This window comes from Struthio camelus, chromosome 15, assembly GCF_040807025.1.
Source record: "Struthio camelus isolate bStrCam1 chromosome 15, bStrCam1.hap1, whole genome shotgun sequence".
Taxonomy (NCBI): Eukaryota; Metazoa; Chordata; class Aves; order Struthioniformes; family Struthionidae; genus Struthio; species Struthio camelus.
In genome coordinates this window covers 412,380-426,816 of record NC_090956.1, presented here as the reverse complement: position 1 = coordinate 426,816, position 14,437 = coordinate 412,380, and the positions used below count along the sequence as shown (strand labels likewise).

General features: G+C 47.4%; 1 protein-coding gene across 2 annotated transcripts; it reads left to right on the top strand.

Annotated features, from left to right (window-relative positions):
* The first annotated feature begins 4,893 nt into the window (after positions 1-4,893).
* KDM8 (lysine demethylase 8) lies at positions 4,894-14,046 on the top strand. Of its 2 annotated transcripts, XM_068907881.1 has the most exons (7): positions 4,894-5,422; positions 6,847-7,013; positions 8,380-8,512; positions 9,417-9,458; positions 10,271-10,420; positions 13,453-13,545; positions 13,641-14,046. In XM_068907881.1, the coding sequence occupies exons 1-7, from the start codon at positions 4,898-4,900 to the stop codon at positions 13,803-13,805; spliced, it is 1,275 nt and encodes a 424-aa protein (XP_068763982.1). In that variant the 5' UTR covers positions 4,894-4,897; the 3' UTR covers positions 13,806-14,046. The 2 variants fall into 2 exon arrangements, with proteins under 2 accessions (XP_068763982.1, XP_068763984.1); XM_068907883.1 differs by lacking the exon at positions 10,271-10,420.
* The last annotated feature ends 391 nt before the right edge of the window (positions 14,047-14,437 follow it).

The window sequence follows — 14,437 nt, the reverse complement described above, 5'->3', positions numbered from 1 at the left end:
ATGAAATTAATATTTCTTAAGATAATAGGATTTATAAAACACTATGACAGCCTTCAAATTGTTCTGAATTAGACATTTAGTTTAGAAGAAATGCAGTGAGTAAGGAATGCGCTAGGACTGTGAACTCAGACCCCAAGAAGGAGGAAAGTACCTACACTGGTAGGATGGCAGGATGAGCCACAAAGCCAAATCTGAAGACAGATAAGAGAGAGCAAAAGGAGCAGAGGAGGAGAAAGTAAGTAGGCTCCTGAAAGTTTCCAAGAGCCAAGCAGCCCAGGAAGAGAGGAACAACAAATTGTCCAACACACCTCTCCCAGCTAGTGAATGAGGTAGCTGAAAAGGAGTCCTATTGTTCAGCCTAACTTCCACAGTTTTATACTGGTTTATCTTATTTATGAAATAGGAAGGACATATACCAAGAATGTAACTTTTTCTTCTATTGTCATAAATTTGTTTTCATTTAAGAGGAACTGCAATTACTCTGATGAGCACAATATAAATTGCTGCTTAGGAAACAACTACCACTGAAAATCACAGTGGAAGGACTCTCTAATTCTCAGGATGGGATTTCCCCATCAAGCTGCAACAATCACTTCAGGACCGGCCTCATGAACTGCCAGAATAAGGCAAGAAGTTTCCCAGAAAGCATTTTCCAATGACTCTCTCCCAAAGCACAGGTAATAAAGAGACAGATCACTTCCGGTAATCCCAGAATGCAAAGCTGCCAAAAAGGACGTGGAGTTTCTGAGGAGCTGAGCGGCCACCTGAAATCCTGCAGAGAAAAAAAATCTTTAGCACTGCTGTTATGCTCCTACAGCGGCTGTCTGAGTATGAGAATACACCTCATAAAAGCAGCAAAAGGACTTGGGTCACAAAGCATGCGGGCTTTGAGACAAGATGGTCCAACAGCACCATTTCCCCACACTTGGCCTCTTCAAGAAGTGTCGTTAGTCAAGCTGATCCCTGTTTGCCCACTCTAGCAGTATTTGCTCTCTATTGGAGAGGCAACCAACCAAGGCCACAATAGCAACCAACCAAGGCCACAATAGCAATCTGTGTTGCTTCGAATGTTTTTGCTCACATTGGCTGGGTACTGCAGAAGTGCTAGAATTCGACCCAGGACACTGCCTGGAAACTCCTCTGCACTGTTGTATGTGATGTGGCTGTAGTGAGGGTTTCCTCTTTAATACAAATTCCAGATAAAATAAACCCATCTGATATTATTTTGCCAATGAACAGTTCAAGTAATTTACAAGTCCCTTGTAGGGTTTATATATTTGGGGCATCTGTTTAGTTTTTTATTACTTCTGGCCTTGGCTCCCACACTCCTTCACAGATGAAATAACTGCTTTCCCTGCTTGCTAATTCAAACAGCTGGTTATTACTCACCAGACTCCTGCTATACTCGCCTGGGGAAGAATCATAAATAATTGTGTACAAGCAAACAGATGCTGTCATTTTAAAAACTGATCCTTCTAGTAGAAATGCCCCACTTAGGACTCAAGTGATGAATTACTGGGCACGTGTCTTGATGTCATTTTAATAAAACCAAAAGCAATGGCAGGACTCTGTTGGTTAATTCAAATAAGTAAATGAGGGAAGAGTGTTATAAAAGAGAATGTTATTACAAATAAATAATTAAATTCTGAGCAGGCCAAATACCTGCTTTCTAGTGAAGACAAAGATAGGGTAAGACATAGAGCATTTTTCAGTATGTGGTGCAACTGATCACTTTTCTACCAGCGGCAGTCAAAGTAACATCAAGTAACTGTAGATCCTGAAATCTAGGACCATAAAAAGAAGACAGAAATATAGATCGTTTATCAGACCTTATTTTCTCTCTTAACGTTGTACCTTTTTTTTTTTTTCAATATATAATTTCTTTTGGATTGTCAGTGCCAGGAGAAAGTGAACTGCCTGGTGCACGTTTACAAAATATGCAGAACATAACATGCATAAAATGCTCTGCAGACTATGCCACAAGCAGCATTAGGAAAAGATTCTTGGTACCAGCTTCTCATTCCTGTTTTATAAGGACTTTTTCTTCAGGGCTAGGCAGTTTGGCTTCCACAATCTTTGCAAATTTGGCTCCTAATGAAAACAGTACAGGTTCCAGAGACGGTGGCATCATCTGCAAGAAATTGCAACGCTCTTCCACATCAATTTCTGCAAGTTACACAGATGGAAACCTTTGTTCAGTGGCAATGTGGAGTAAATTCACTTTGTTGACTCAGAATGGAAATGACTAGCACCGGTCACCCACCTCCTCAGTCAGACAGCTCACAACAAACCTCTGCATTAATCATCAGATAGCAAAACTTCCCAATTCAGCTTTTCCAAATCCATTTGCTTCCAATAAAGACATTTTCAATCAAATTATTAAAACACAGTATGACATTACAAGCTGTTAGTTGGTATTATTTGAAGACTAAAGGTCAAATGCACTACAGTAAGACTTAATACACACCTAAAAACCTATCTTTATTTTCTTAATAAATACACACTTCAGCGATTTCAAGACTGTTGATGCTATATCAGCATTCAAACCATTGTGCCAAAATATGACGACTGACTAAAAAAGCAATTACCTTCCAGCGTACGCTGAAAGAGAGACATTGAAACTCTCCCAGTACTATCGTATAAATGCTTAAGCAAAAACTAAAATCTGCTCCCAACTGTTTCTTCATCTACTGCAAAACTGATTCAGATCATCAAGGTTTTAATGCCCCACCATTCCTCTAGAGAGTTCATGTTCAGAACAAGGTGTTACATGAAATACCAGAGAGAAAATCCAAATCTTCAAAATGTAGTTCATGAAAAGATGTCTAATATTTAAACTAGAGAAACCATGATTTAGCGAGAGTCATGTTAACCAACTTAAAGAGGAGTAAAATTTCATATAAATGGCAACGCAAACTGGACTGTCCATAAACACAAGACTAGCAACATTTTCTGACATTGTAAATATCAAATATTGAACATACAGTCTAACTAGAAGCATTCCTTGCCAGTTAAATACTTTCTCATATAGTAGCATATATTAACATTTAGTGATCAAGAAGGAGCACATTCTAGATAAATGTGGTAAATCATAAAACCATAGCTCTAGAACAAATTTCAGGTGCCAAGAGCAAGGCAGTCAGAAGACAGTGAATAGGTAAACAGTGGACCAGCAGGATAAGCTGATGCAGCAAGTCTAAAGAATGACAAACAGAAGAGCAGGAAGTCATTCAAATAAGACAGCAGGAGAACGGGGTGGAAGAGATTCACAGAAAGCAGTGACATAAGGACTCAAATCATCTAATTCTTTTATGAAAGCACTTGTGACTAAGCTTCGAAACAAGGAGAATGATTGTTCTCTCAATATTGAGGTTTATGATTTTAACTTTTTCTGTAAAATTAACACTTTGCATCAAGCCCAAAGATTTGAATACCACGCAAAAGGTATCTTTAGGATATGTCATGAGCTACAAATTCCTTATTTCTTATTATTTGCCTTTATATTTGGATTTGTGATATTAACACATTTCTTCAGAGTTGCTGAATTTTAATACTGACCACGAAGAAAATATTATTTTACTTAAGCACTGATAACATTCAGGGCACATTATCAAATCAAGCTGGGGCTGAAAGATGGCATGCAATTACTTAAATGTTTGTTAGGAGAATGGGGTGCATATTCAATACAAGAAATACATTGTCTTCAAGGAGAGAGCAAAAGCATGCAACATAAACCACCGAAAAGACATTGCCTCGCAGTGGTGTTCATCACCCATGTTCCTAAGTTCCTCTCATGTTAATCAGATCTGCATACAAGGTCCCAGATGGGCTTTCTTTCTAATACTTGAGATCAACATTGATCAGAACGTCTCCAGGTCTTCCAGTAGTCATCTACATGTCAGTGTCAGTCCTAATTTTGGAACAGAAAGGTTTCCAAAATGAAAACAGCTATCCTTCCTCACACCATCAGTGTACAGGTAACAAGGGAAACTATAGCAGAAAGAGAACTGCATTCGATTTATACATTCCCCTTTAAAGGCAATAGCTGTTCCAGTCATACAATTAACAAATTCCAGTACACTTGCAGGTAAAAGGCTCAAATGACATTTATCCAGATTGAGGGTCGGTGAATACTGCACTGCTCATGGAGACCTGAGCTTTAGTTTCACTGATCCTTTAACCCAGGAAAAAATCAGCAACACTACCAAAAAGCTCTGCTTTCTTTACCCTGTGAAACCCCATACGGCCCCTTCTTTATATTCGAACAAGCATTTGCAGAACTGTCAGGAGCCAAATCATGAGACTGATGCAGGCTAAAATGGGTGCTTTTTAACTTAAATCAATTCTAAATTACGCAGCTACGTAAGTTGTGTCCCTAGGTGCTATGACCCGCTGCTGCCGGGCTCCCCCTCAGGGCAGGAGCCCCCCCCCGCGCCCCCCTCAGTTGTGCAGGGGTTCATGTGCCTCAACCTCAACTCCTGTGAGAAAGCTGCGGCTGTGGAAGGCAGCTCCTCCTCCTCGCACCTTGCCAGCCACGACACCGCTTCGAACCAGCGCCGGGGCGGCTGCTCGCCCCGCCCGCCCTCCACCAGCGCGAGAAGCGAAGCTGTCACCTTCGCGCCCCGGGCTGGGCTCCTCTCCCCCACGTCGGGCACCGACACCTCAGACACCCTCGTCCGCCGAGCTGCCCTGGCGAGGGCCGAGCCCCAGCGCGCGAGAGGGCGGGCGGGCGGCCGCGCAGAGACCCGCTCGCCGCCACGCGCCGGCTCGAGCCGCGCCTCACGCTTCCCGCCTCACGGCCCCGCGCGGCGCCCCCAGGCCCCGCCCATCCCGCCCCCCGCGCAGGCGCGCTCCACCGCCCCCCGCGGAGCCGGGCGCAGGCCGGGCCGCCGCTGCCATGTCGGGGCCCGGCGGCGCGGCGGCGGCGGTGGCGGCGGCGGAGCAGGAGGAGCGCGAGCGCGAGCGCGAGCGCGGCGCGCTGTGGGCCGAGGTGCGGGCGCTGCTGCCCGGCGCCGAGGAGGCGCTGTCGCTGGCGCTGAGCGGCGAGGTGGAGGAGTGCGTGCCGCCGCTGCTGCGCCGGGCCCGCGCCCTGCTCTACGGGGCGGGCGGCCCCCCGCGCGGGCCGGCGGCGGCGGCGCTGCGGCGCCTCGGCGACGTCCTGCGCGACTACTCGTGGGAGAAGCTGAACGCGGGGCCCTGGCGGGACGTCGGCAAGGCCTGGCGGCAGGTCTACGCCTTCGGCTGCCTCTTCGGCGCGCTGGCGCGGGCGGCGGGCGGCGGGCCGCTGGCGCCGGCCCTGCGCCTCTGCGACCTGGGGCTGCTCATGGGCGCCGCCGTCCTCGACAACGTCCTGGCCCGGCTCGTCCGCGTCCTGCAGGCGCACCTGCCGCGCGGGCCGCCCCGTCCCGCCCCCGCCGCCCAGGTACCGCCGCCCTCGCGGACCCCGGGCCCCGTCCCCCTTGGGGGGCGCAGGGAGCCAGCCGGGCCCCCCCCCGGGGCCCCCCGTTCCCCCCCCCCGGGGGCGCAGGGAGCCAGCCGGGCCCCCCCCCGGGGCCCCCCGTTCCCCCCCCCCGGGGGTGCAGGGAGCCAGCCGGGCCCCCCCCCGGGGCCCCCCGTTCCCCCCCCCCGGGGGAGCAGGGAGCCAGCCGGGCCCCCCCCCGGGGGTGCAGGGAGCCAGCCGGGCCCCCCCCCGGGGCCCCCCGTTCCCCCCCCCCGGGGGCGCAGGGAGCCAGCCGGGCCCCCCCCCGGGGGTGCAGGGAGCCAGCCGGGCCCCCCCCCCGGGGGTGCAGGGAGCCAGCCGGGCCCCCCCCCCCGGGGCCCCCCGTTCCCCCCCCCCGGGGGTGCAGGGAGCCAGCCGGGCCCCCCCCCCGGGGCCCCCCGTTCCCCCCCCCCGGGGGTGCAGGGAGCCAGCCGGGCCCCCCCCCGGGGGTGCAGGGAGCCAGCCGGGCCCCCCCCCGGGGCCCCCCGTTCCCCCCCCCCCGGGGGTGCAGGGAGCCAGCCGGGCCCCCCCCCCCGGGGCCCCCCGTTCCCCCCCCCCGGGGGTGCAGGGAGCCAGCTGGGCCCCCCCCCCCGGGGCCCCCCGTTCCCCCCCCCGGGGGTGCAGGGAGCCAGCCGGGCCCCCCCCCGGGGCCCCCCGTTCCCCCCCCCCGGGGGAGCAGGGAGCCAGCCGGGCCCCCCCCCGGAGCCCCCCGTTCCCCCCCCCCCCCCGGGGGTGCAGGGAGCCAGCCGGGCCCCCCCCCCGGGGCCCCCCGTTCCCCCCCCCGGGGGTGCAGGGAGCCAGCCGGGCCCCCCCCCGGGGCCCCCCGTTCCCCCCCCCCGGGGGAGCAGGGAGCCAGCCGGGCCCCCCCCCCGGAGCCCCCCGTTCCCCCCCCCCGGGGGTGCAGGGAGCCAGCCGGGCCCCCCCCCCCGGGGCCCCCCGTTCCCCCCCCCCCGGGGGAGCAGGGAGCCAGCCGGGCCCCCCCCCGGGGGTGCAGGGAGCCAGCCCCCCCCCCGGGGCCCCCTGTTCCCCCCCCCCGGGGGTGCAGGGAGCCAGCCGGGGCCCCCCCGTGGCCCCCATCCCCCCCAGGGGTGCAGAGAGCCAGCCGGGCCCCCGTCCCTCTTGGGGAGTGTGGGGAGCCAGCCAGGCCCCCCCAAGATCCCCCTTCCCTCTTGGGGGGTGCAGGGAGCCGGTCGAGCCCCCTCAGGGTCCCCGTTGTTTCCCCCCCGGGGGTCCCAGGGTCCCCTCGGGTCCCTGCGCCGGCTCAACACAGGCAGCGCTGCGTCCCTGTGCGGGGTGTCGTGGGCCAGGCTGAGGAGACAGCGGAGAACTTCAGCAGCAGTTGTTTCCCGAGGATGTTTCTCCTGCAGAAGGTCCGGGTTGATCCTCCTCCAGCTCCTGCTATACAGCCAGAAGACGCGCTCCCACATCTTCACTGCCCTTCGCTGGAGCATTTCAGAGACAACTATTTAATTCCACAAAAGCCAGTTGTCTTAGAAGGGATTATCGACCACTGGCCATGTATGAAGAAGTGGAGGTGAGAAACTAGTGCCTCGCTCCTTGTCCAGCTAAGGACAAGGGTTGTTTTGTGGGTCAGGCATCAGTGTAGTAGTAATAGAGAACTTCACAGCAGACCAGTGCTATCAGGAGTGATTTTTTTTGTTAGGAGCATCTTTGTGATGCAATGTTTTCTTTACTTTTGACATGTTTCCCCACAGATGATAGCAGTCAAGCATATGAAATCAGTTTAGAATATTGCATTGTAATGCAGTTGTGTTAGTGAAAACAGGTACTGGAAGAGACCGTACTGGAATGCAGCCCTTTCAGGGGCTGAAGCAGGAGAACACTTCAGCAAATCCCTGATGCTCCATTTTGCTTAGCTGAAAAAAAGAAGTGAGCATATATTGCTAACTGTTCCAGTGAATTTGCTCACGTTTTAAGTGGATTAGTCTCAGTCAGACGTAAGCCAGTGATTTTTTACATATCAAAACTTGTTGATAAATAGTGTAATGGGAAGTGGATTTCCGAGCTGCACGAATAATCATGATTGACTTTTTCATTCACAAGTACAAGTATTTATGTTTGTTTAATGGCTCTAGTGAGTGTTGAGTTTCAGACACCTGCATTCAGAACTAATAACATTGTGCAGCTTGTTTATCATAAGCAGTGCAGCCAATGGTTCCAATATTGAGAATCAAATTTTTGTAGCATAAAGCTTGTTACTCCTCTGAAAAGGGAGGACAAAACTCAGAAAAGCTTAGTTTAAGGAATTACTTATATTCCATAATCAAGGGTAGATTCTACATTAATTGAGCGTGTTTGTTATTTCATAGGTCTTTTAGTCTCCTTTCAGGCAAGATACCCCACTGCCTAACTTCAGACACTTAAAAAGATGAACTACTTAAATTAGTTAAGATCATTGTGAATGGAGAGACCTATATCAGCCTTTGAAGAAAATCCTCCAACTGTAGCAAGAGTGGATATTATTGGCACTGACAGAGAATTGATCTAGCATTCATGATAAAAAGATACAGTATTTTATTTAGCAAACTTAGTAAAAGGCAGCAAAAAGATAAGCTGTATAACTGGTCAGGAGAAACTAGCTGCTTAAATCTCCTTAGCTCATAAGGAAATGATAGTTAAGTAAGGTAAATATTCAACAAGGCTTTAAAATAGGCCATGCATATTTAAAAAAAAGAACCAAAACATTTCACAGCATAAAATATATACAGACTTGACTGCTTGTTTCCTTGCTGCTGGCATCTTTTTCTGCTACCCTTTGTCTCTCTAGCTGGTTGGTTTTTGGAGGGAAGAAATCATGGTGGTAGCATTTGTTATTCTGAAAGTTGGATTTCCTACTCGAAGAATGGTATAAAAGGGTAATGGACCTTTCTGTATTTCAGTGTGGACTATTTTTGTCAAGTTGCGGGGTGCCGAACAGTTCCTGTAGAATTGGGTTCCCGATACACAGATGAGGAATGGTCTCAGAAGCTCATGACTGTCAGTGACTTCATCAACCAGTATATCGTGAATGAGGTCTGTCGCTCTTGTGTTGTTTCATCTCTCAATACAGCAACATGGTGCTGGAGCAGACAATTTCTGCCTAGTTGGAGCTTATTAGAACGTAGGTGCTTAGAGGTGATCTTAATGGAGGGGACGCACTATAGACACATCTCCGAATTAGAAGATTTGAAATATTTTCAAGATCCAAAGCCACAAATACTTATTGCAAAAATAACTGGCTTTGACTTTAGATATAATCAAATGTACAGCAGCTGGAATTTGATGAATAGATACTATCTGCAGCAAAAGCCTGGATGGTGGTGTCCGATTTAGAGTAAGGAATTTTAATTCAGCTCCTCAGCCAGCAGTACTGTTCCTGTGAGTTATTAAGCTGCTCAGTGAGATCTAGCATCTAGATCCAAATTCATATCCCACCAGGTAAAAAATGAATAGATTAGCTATTGAATGTCCTTTTATTTTGACAGCTGCGGATCAGAAGTCCTCCTTTCTGTTCCTTAGTCTTCTGGCAGGTAGAACTGTGTGTCATTGCAAGTTGACTAGAATATGAAGATATTTATAGGGAGTGAAGGTGAAATAGTCCGCATGCCAGCAGTGGGTCTAGTTATAATACTGCAGAGCCTTGTCACAGGAGTGATAAGAACTGCCATACTCCGTAGTATTATAGCTAGGTTCCTTCCAGTAACTTAGGCTAGGTAACTTGTTAATTGTGAGGCTATATCTACACTCTTGCAATTTCAGTATAGATGTAAGTTGTTATTCCAGAAGGCCCTTTATAGTATAGTCAACTGTTGAGGCAATTCTGGTACTTTGAAATAGCACATTGGAAATGGATCTTACCTATAAATAAATTCCATAAACATGACTGAGAAGCCTTACTGTATATGTCACTATGATTTTTTTTCTGCTGTAATTTCAGAACAGTGTAGGATACCTTGCCCAGCACCAGCTTTTTGATCAGGTAAAACTGAGTGAATGTTTTTATCTTTCTGCAGTCATTTGTTCCCTTTGCAGCACAAGTCATCACAAGTCATCTCTGAGGATGTCACCTCTGCTAGGTGGAGGGCCATATGGGGGGAATTCACAGTATTCCTGTATTTGTTTTTCCCACAAGGTGAAGGAACAGGGATGATTTCACTCCACTTAACTGAAAGGAGTGGAAACAAAATCCTTCCAGGAGCGAAGGCATTCAGTTTTAGCACTGTTTCAGTGCAGTGTAGCATTTACTTATATGGATATCACCTGGAAAGCATCATTTCCCCGAAGAATATGTCACTCAGGGAAGAGATTTGGACAGCAGTCTTCAGTGGTGATGTGTTCACCATCTGATGTATAATTCTAGGTAACTAGAGGAGATTAGCTTGGTGGGACAGGTATAAAGGAATCTCATGGAGAAGCAGGCTTAGCATAAAAAAGATAAATTGCTCCTTTTCCATGAACAGCAAACCTCATTTTTGTTGGCCTCGCTCCCTGGGTTTCTCTGGATTCTACTAGAGAAAAGAGTCTCCGAAGAATAAGAAACACCTTTCCTGTCTTTCTCCCACCTCTCCCTCCCTCCCTCCCTCCAACATGATTTGCTTGCTAGGACAGAAAGTTTGGAGATGTTTCCTGCAGGTTCCCAGCACTCCAGCTGCTTCTCCACAGCCTTTGCTGGACCAGTAGGTCATTTGCTCTCTTTGTGTCAAGCCCAGCTATTTTGTTCTATGAATTATGTATCTTGTGCAAATCAGCACATACCTTTCTTTTAATATGTTTATTTCTTTATGGAGGTAGATCCCAGAATTGAAGCAGGATATCAGTATCCCTGACTACTGCTGCCTGGGGGAAGGGGAAGAGGATGACATCACCATTAATGCTTGGTTTGGCCCAGAAGGCACTATCTCACCTCTTCACCAGGATCCCCAGCAAAACTTTTTAGCCCAGGTCTGCGCTCTGCTTTGCTTAAGCGTGCTATTAATGCTAGAGCTAGAAAACATGCTTATAATATGTAGATATTGGATTAGCAGACAACTTGATGAAGAATGGAGAATATGTAAATATTATTTGGTGATTCTGTTGCATTTGTAACTACTGCACCTGACGTAATAATGTAGACCTCAAGTGCTCATTAAGATAAATTATCTCTTACTCTCGTTCTACAGATGAGGAATTGAGATTGGAAAACAATGGCTTTTCCAAGGTTATACAAGGAAATTGTAACAGAGTAGGGAAGAACTGGAATCCCATCCCAGAGTACTAATAAGGAATCTTTTTTTGAGAATAGCAGGGTGTGGGCTAGACTTAGGTATATGCAGTACTCAAAGTTACCCAGTAAAATTTCTGTTTGTGCATGTGTGGAGCATCAGATGAGGAAGTATTTGCACTGTGACATCATTAGTCCAGTTAGCTGCTAAATGAAATACTGTCAGTAAGCTTCTTGAGGAGTTTTACAGCGGAATAGCACAATAAAATATTGTGGCCCTTTGAGATAAGCACTACGCAAGGCCAAAGACACATTTTTTGGTCCAAGCAGTCAACAGTTGTATACATCCTTAAGCAGCGAGGTTTCCTGCTCACTAGGAGGAGACTGGAGTTTTTTCCTCCCTCCCATCAGATTCTTTAATGAACATAGCTTACAGTTTCTGTTTTCAGCAGGATCATTACGTTCAGTATTTTCTGCTTGTACTTGTTTATGGCAATGGGCCTTAGTTCCTGTGTCCCAAACAGAGGACAAAATCCTGCTTTCTGTGATAACCTGTGTTTTCACGTGGAAATACGACTTCATTCAGGGCCCGGTAAAGTGGGCTGTGCAATTGAGAACCTATCATATTTCCCTTCTGTGCTCCTCCCCCCCCCCCCCCCCCCCGACAAAGTGATTGCATTCTGAAAGAGGATTATCCCACTATACACAGTATGTAATTGGCTCAGATTTTGGGGGATGGAAGGCCAATATAGAGGGCTGACTTGCTGGAAAGCAGCTCTGCAGAGAAGGACCTGGGGGTCCTGGTGGACAACGAGTTGACCGTGAGCCAGCAATGTGCCCTGGTGGCCAGGAGGGCCAATGGTATCCTGGGCTGCGTTAGGAAGAGTATTGCCAGCAGGTGGAGGGAGGTGATCCTGCCCCTCTCGTCAGCCCTGGGGAGGCCTCCCCTGGAGTACTGTGTCCAGTTGTGGGCTCCCCGGTCCAAGAGAGACATGAAGCTCCTGGAGAGAGTCCAGCGGAGGGCTACAAAGATGGTGAGGGGACTGGAGCATCTCTCCTATGAGGAAAGGCTGAGAGAGCTGGGCCTGTGTAGCCTGGAGAAGAGAAGACTGAGAGGCAATCTCATCAGTGTATGCGAATATCTGAAGGGAGGGTGTCGAGAGGATGGGGCCAGTCTCTTCTCCGTGGTGCCCAGCGATAGGACGAGAGGCAACGGGCACAAACTGAAACCCAGGCAGTTCCATCTGAACCTGAGGACAAACTTCTTTCCTGTGAAGGTGACAGAGCATTGGAACAGGTAGCCCAGAGAGGTTGTGGAGTCTTCTTCCTTCAAAAGCCATCTGGACACGGTCCTGGGTAGCTTGCTCTAGGTGACCCTGCTTGAGCAGGGTGATTGGACTAGTTGATCTCCAGAGGTCCCTTCCAACTTTGGCCATTCTGTGAACCCAGAGAGGCAAGTGAAGGAGCCAATAATAGCTCAGTTTTGTCCAGGTAACACGCACAAAAATCAAGGATTCAGGAAATGTGCTGCCTGAGCAATAACCAGCGTTCTATTTACTTCCATTCCTAACTAAAAATAGCACTTGGTTCTTTAGTTTAGGCAGTTAAGTAATATCCACAATGCCTTTGGGGTAGGAATGGTATCCTACAAAAACACATGGACAGCCATAGTGAGTCAGATCAGTGTTTCATTTAACTAGTAACTGTCACTGAGAAGTTAGTAATAGAAAGTGAAAAACAGACAGGGCTGGAATACACTGATACTTCTGGTCATACTTTTCTGGCCTTTAGAATATGTTTATGTGCTGTCCTTGAAGCAAAAAACAGTAAAGCTCTGGCATTAAAACTCAGGTATTGATAAGATTCAGAAAACCTTGTTCTATGATACAGGAAGAGCTGTTAAGATAGAGCAGCTTGGTTAGGAATAGTTTGGTAGCATAACATCAGTCCAGCGTATTTTTAGATGTAGTTAGGTCAGAGTATGGATTTATTCTTTGTTTAGTGTGACAGTCCCAAACAGATATGATCACTCCTGGCCCTTGAAGAAATCCTGAATCCTTGCCCAAGCGGCACGAATATTTGCTCTGTGCCTTCTGTGGCATTTTGCTGTTACCAGTGCAGGACTCCATGAGGACTCATTTATTCTGCCATTTCATTCTAAGCCCTGCCTGCCTGCAGTTCAGTGTAGTGCTCAGGTCAGTCAAGCCACTTGCCTTATTAATTCTAGTCTCCCAATTAAGGACCTCAATGAAAGAGCTAATTTAATAATGATAGCAAAGTAAGAGCTAAAGAAGTATATGCAAGCTTAGCATCACTGCCAGTACCTCTGCCCGCTGATCTGGACTGCACTGAAGAATCTACCTCCTTATTCTCAGTCCTTCTGACAATTACTATCTAGCTATGTAGAGCCCAAATAATCATATAAATTGGGTGCCTTGAACTTTGAATTTAAAGTAATTTGAAGGCATTTCCTGGTATTTCAAAGTCTTATCTGTGCCCATAGAGCAGGTACTTGGACTAGTATAGTTTGATCTGTTTGAATTTTGTGTTACAGCAGTGTCTGTGTATTAATAGCAAATAGTGATGTTTCTTATTAGTCTCTTGGTAATTCTTGTTAGTCTCAAGGTAATCTGCTGTATTTTACTGTTAAATGCCAGCCATGGCCCAGAGCATGGTATATTAGACTGGCTGCTAGTTAATCAAACTTAAGTCATTTTTTCTGATAACACGTAGATTAATGACAGATGGAAAGTCTATATTGTAATATCTACAGGTATTTGGAAGAAAATATATCCGTCTATATTCACCTCAAGATTCTGAAAACCTATATCCACATGAAAGCCATCTTCTTCACAATACTAGCCAGGTAAATAGTTGCCTGAAATTTTAAAATATGTAATGTTACTTTATGAAATCATATTTGAGTAAAGACATTCTATTGTTTTTTTTTTTTTTTAATAGGTGGATGTGGAGGATCCTGACTTAATTAAGTTTCCCAATTTTAGAAATGCTGCATCTCAGTCTTGTATTCTGATGCCTGGACAGGTTTTGTTTATTCCAGTTAAATACTGGCACTATGTACGATCTCTTGATATCAGCTTTTCTGTAAGTTTCTGGTGGTCATAGATCAGAAGCATGCATAAAGTTTGTTAGAACTGTAATAGCAATTAAAAAGTAGCAGCTTTTGCCACTCTGCAGAAGAGAATTCTTTTTAAACCTGAGAAAGTTCTCTATGCACAGTTCAGAGCTGGAGAAAAAATTTCCCGCTTCAGCATAGTGAAAGAATCTGGACAACTAAATGGAAGGAAGTTGCTACAGCCACTTTATTTTTGTGAATGTTTCTAATATAAAGTCCTTGTAAAGAGCATATGCTGGCTGATTGTCTTGAATGTGTTTGTACACCCAAAACAGCTCTATATATAGGCACTGCCAAGACGCTGTGGCGCAAACAGTGTTTGGAACAAAAAACATACATAGCTAGTGTTTCCTTCTGTTGGGATTTAGTATCAGTAAAAATTGAAGTTATTTAAACAGTGAGGGAGAGTGCTGTCCACAAGTTCAATACATTAAAAAAAAAAGTGCTAACATGAAGCATGATGCCGATCTCTGATTCTCTGGAAAAAAAAAAAAAGGATTAATTAAGGACTGGGGCTACAATTAATTGTAGTTAATCCATAGTTCAATTAAATACATTTAAATGAATCATACTTTGGTTATTGATCAGGTGAAGTGAGGGCATTCTGCTTTTCCCTGAGAAA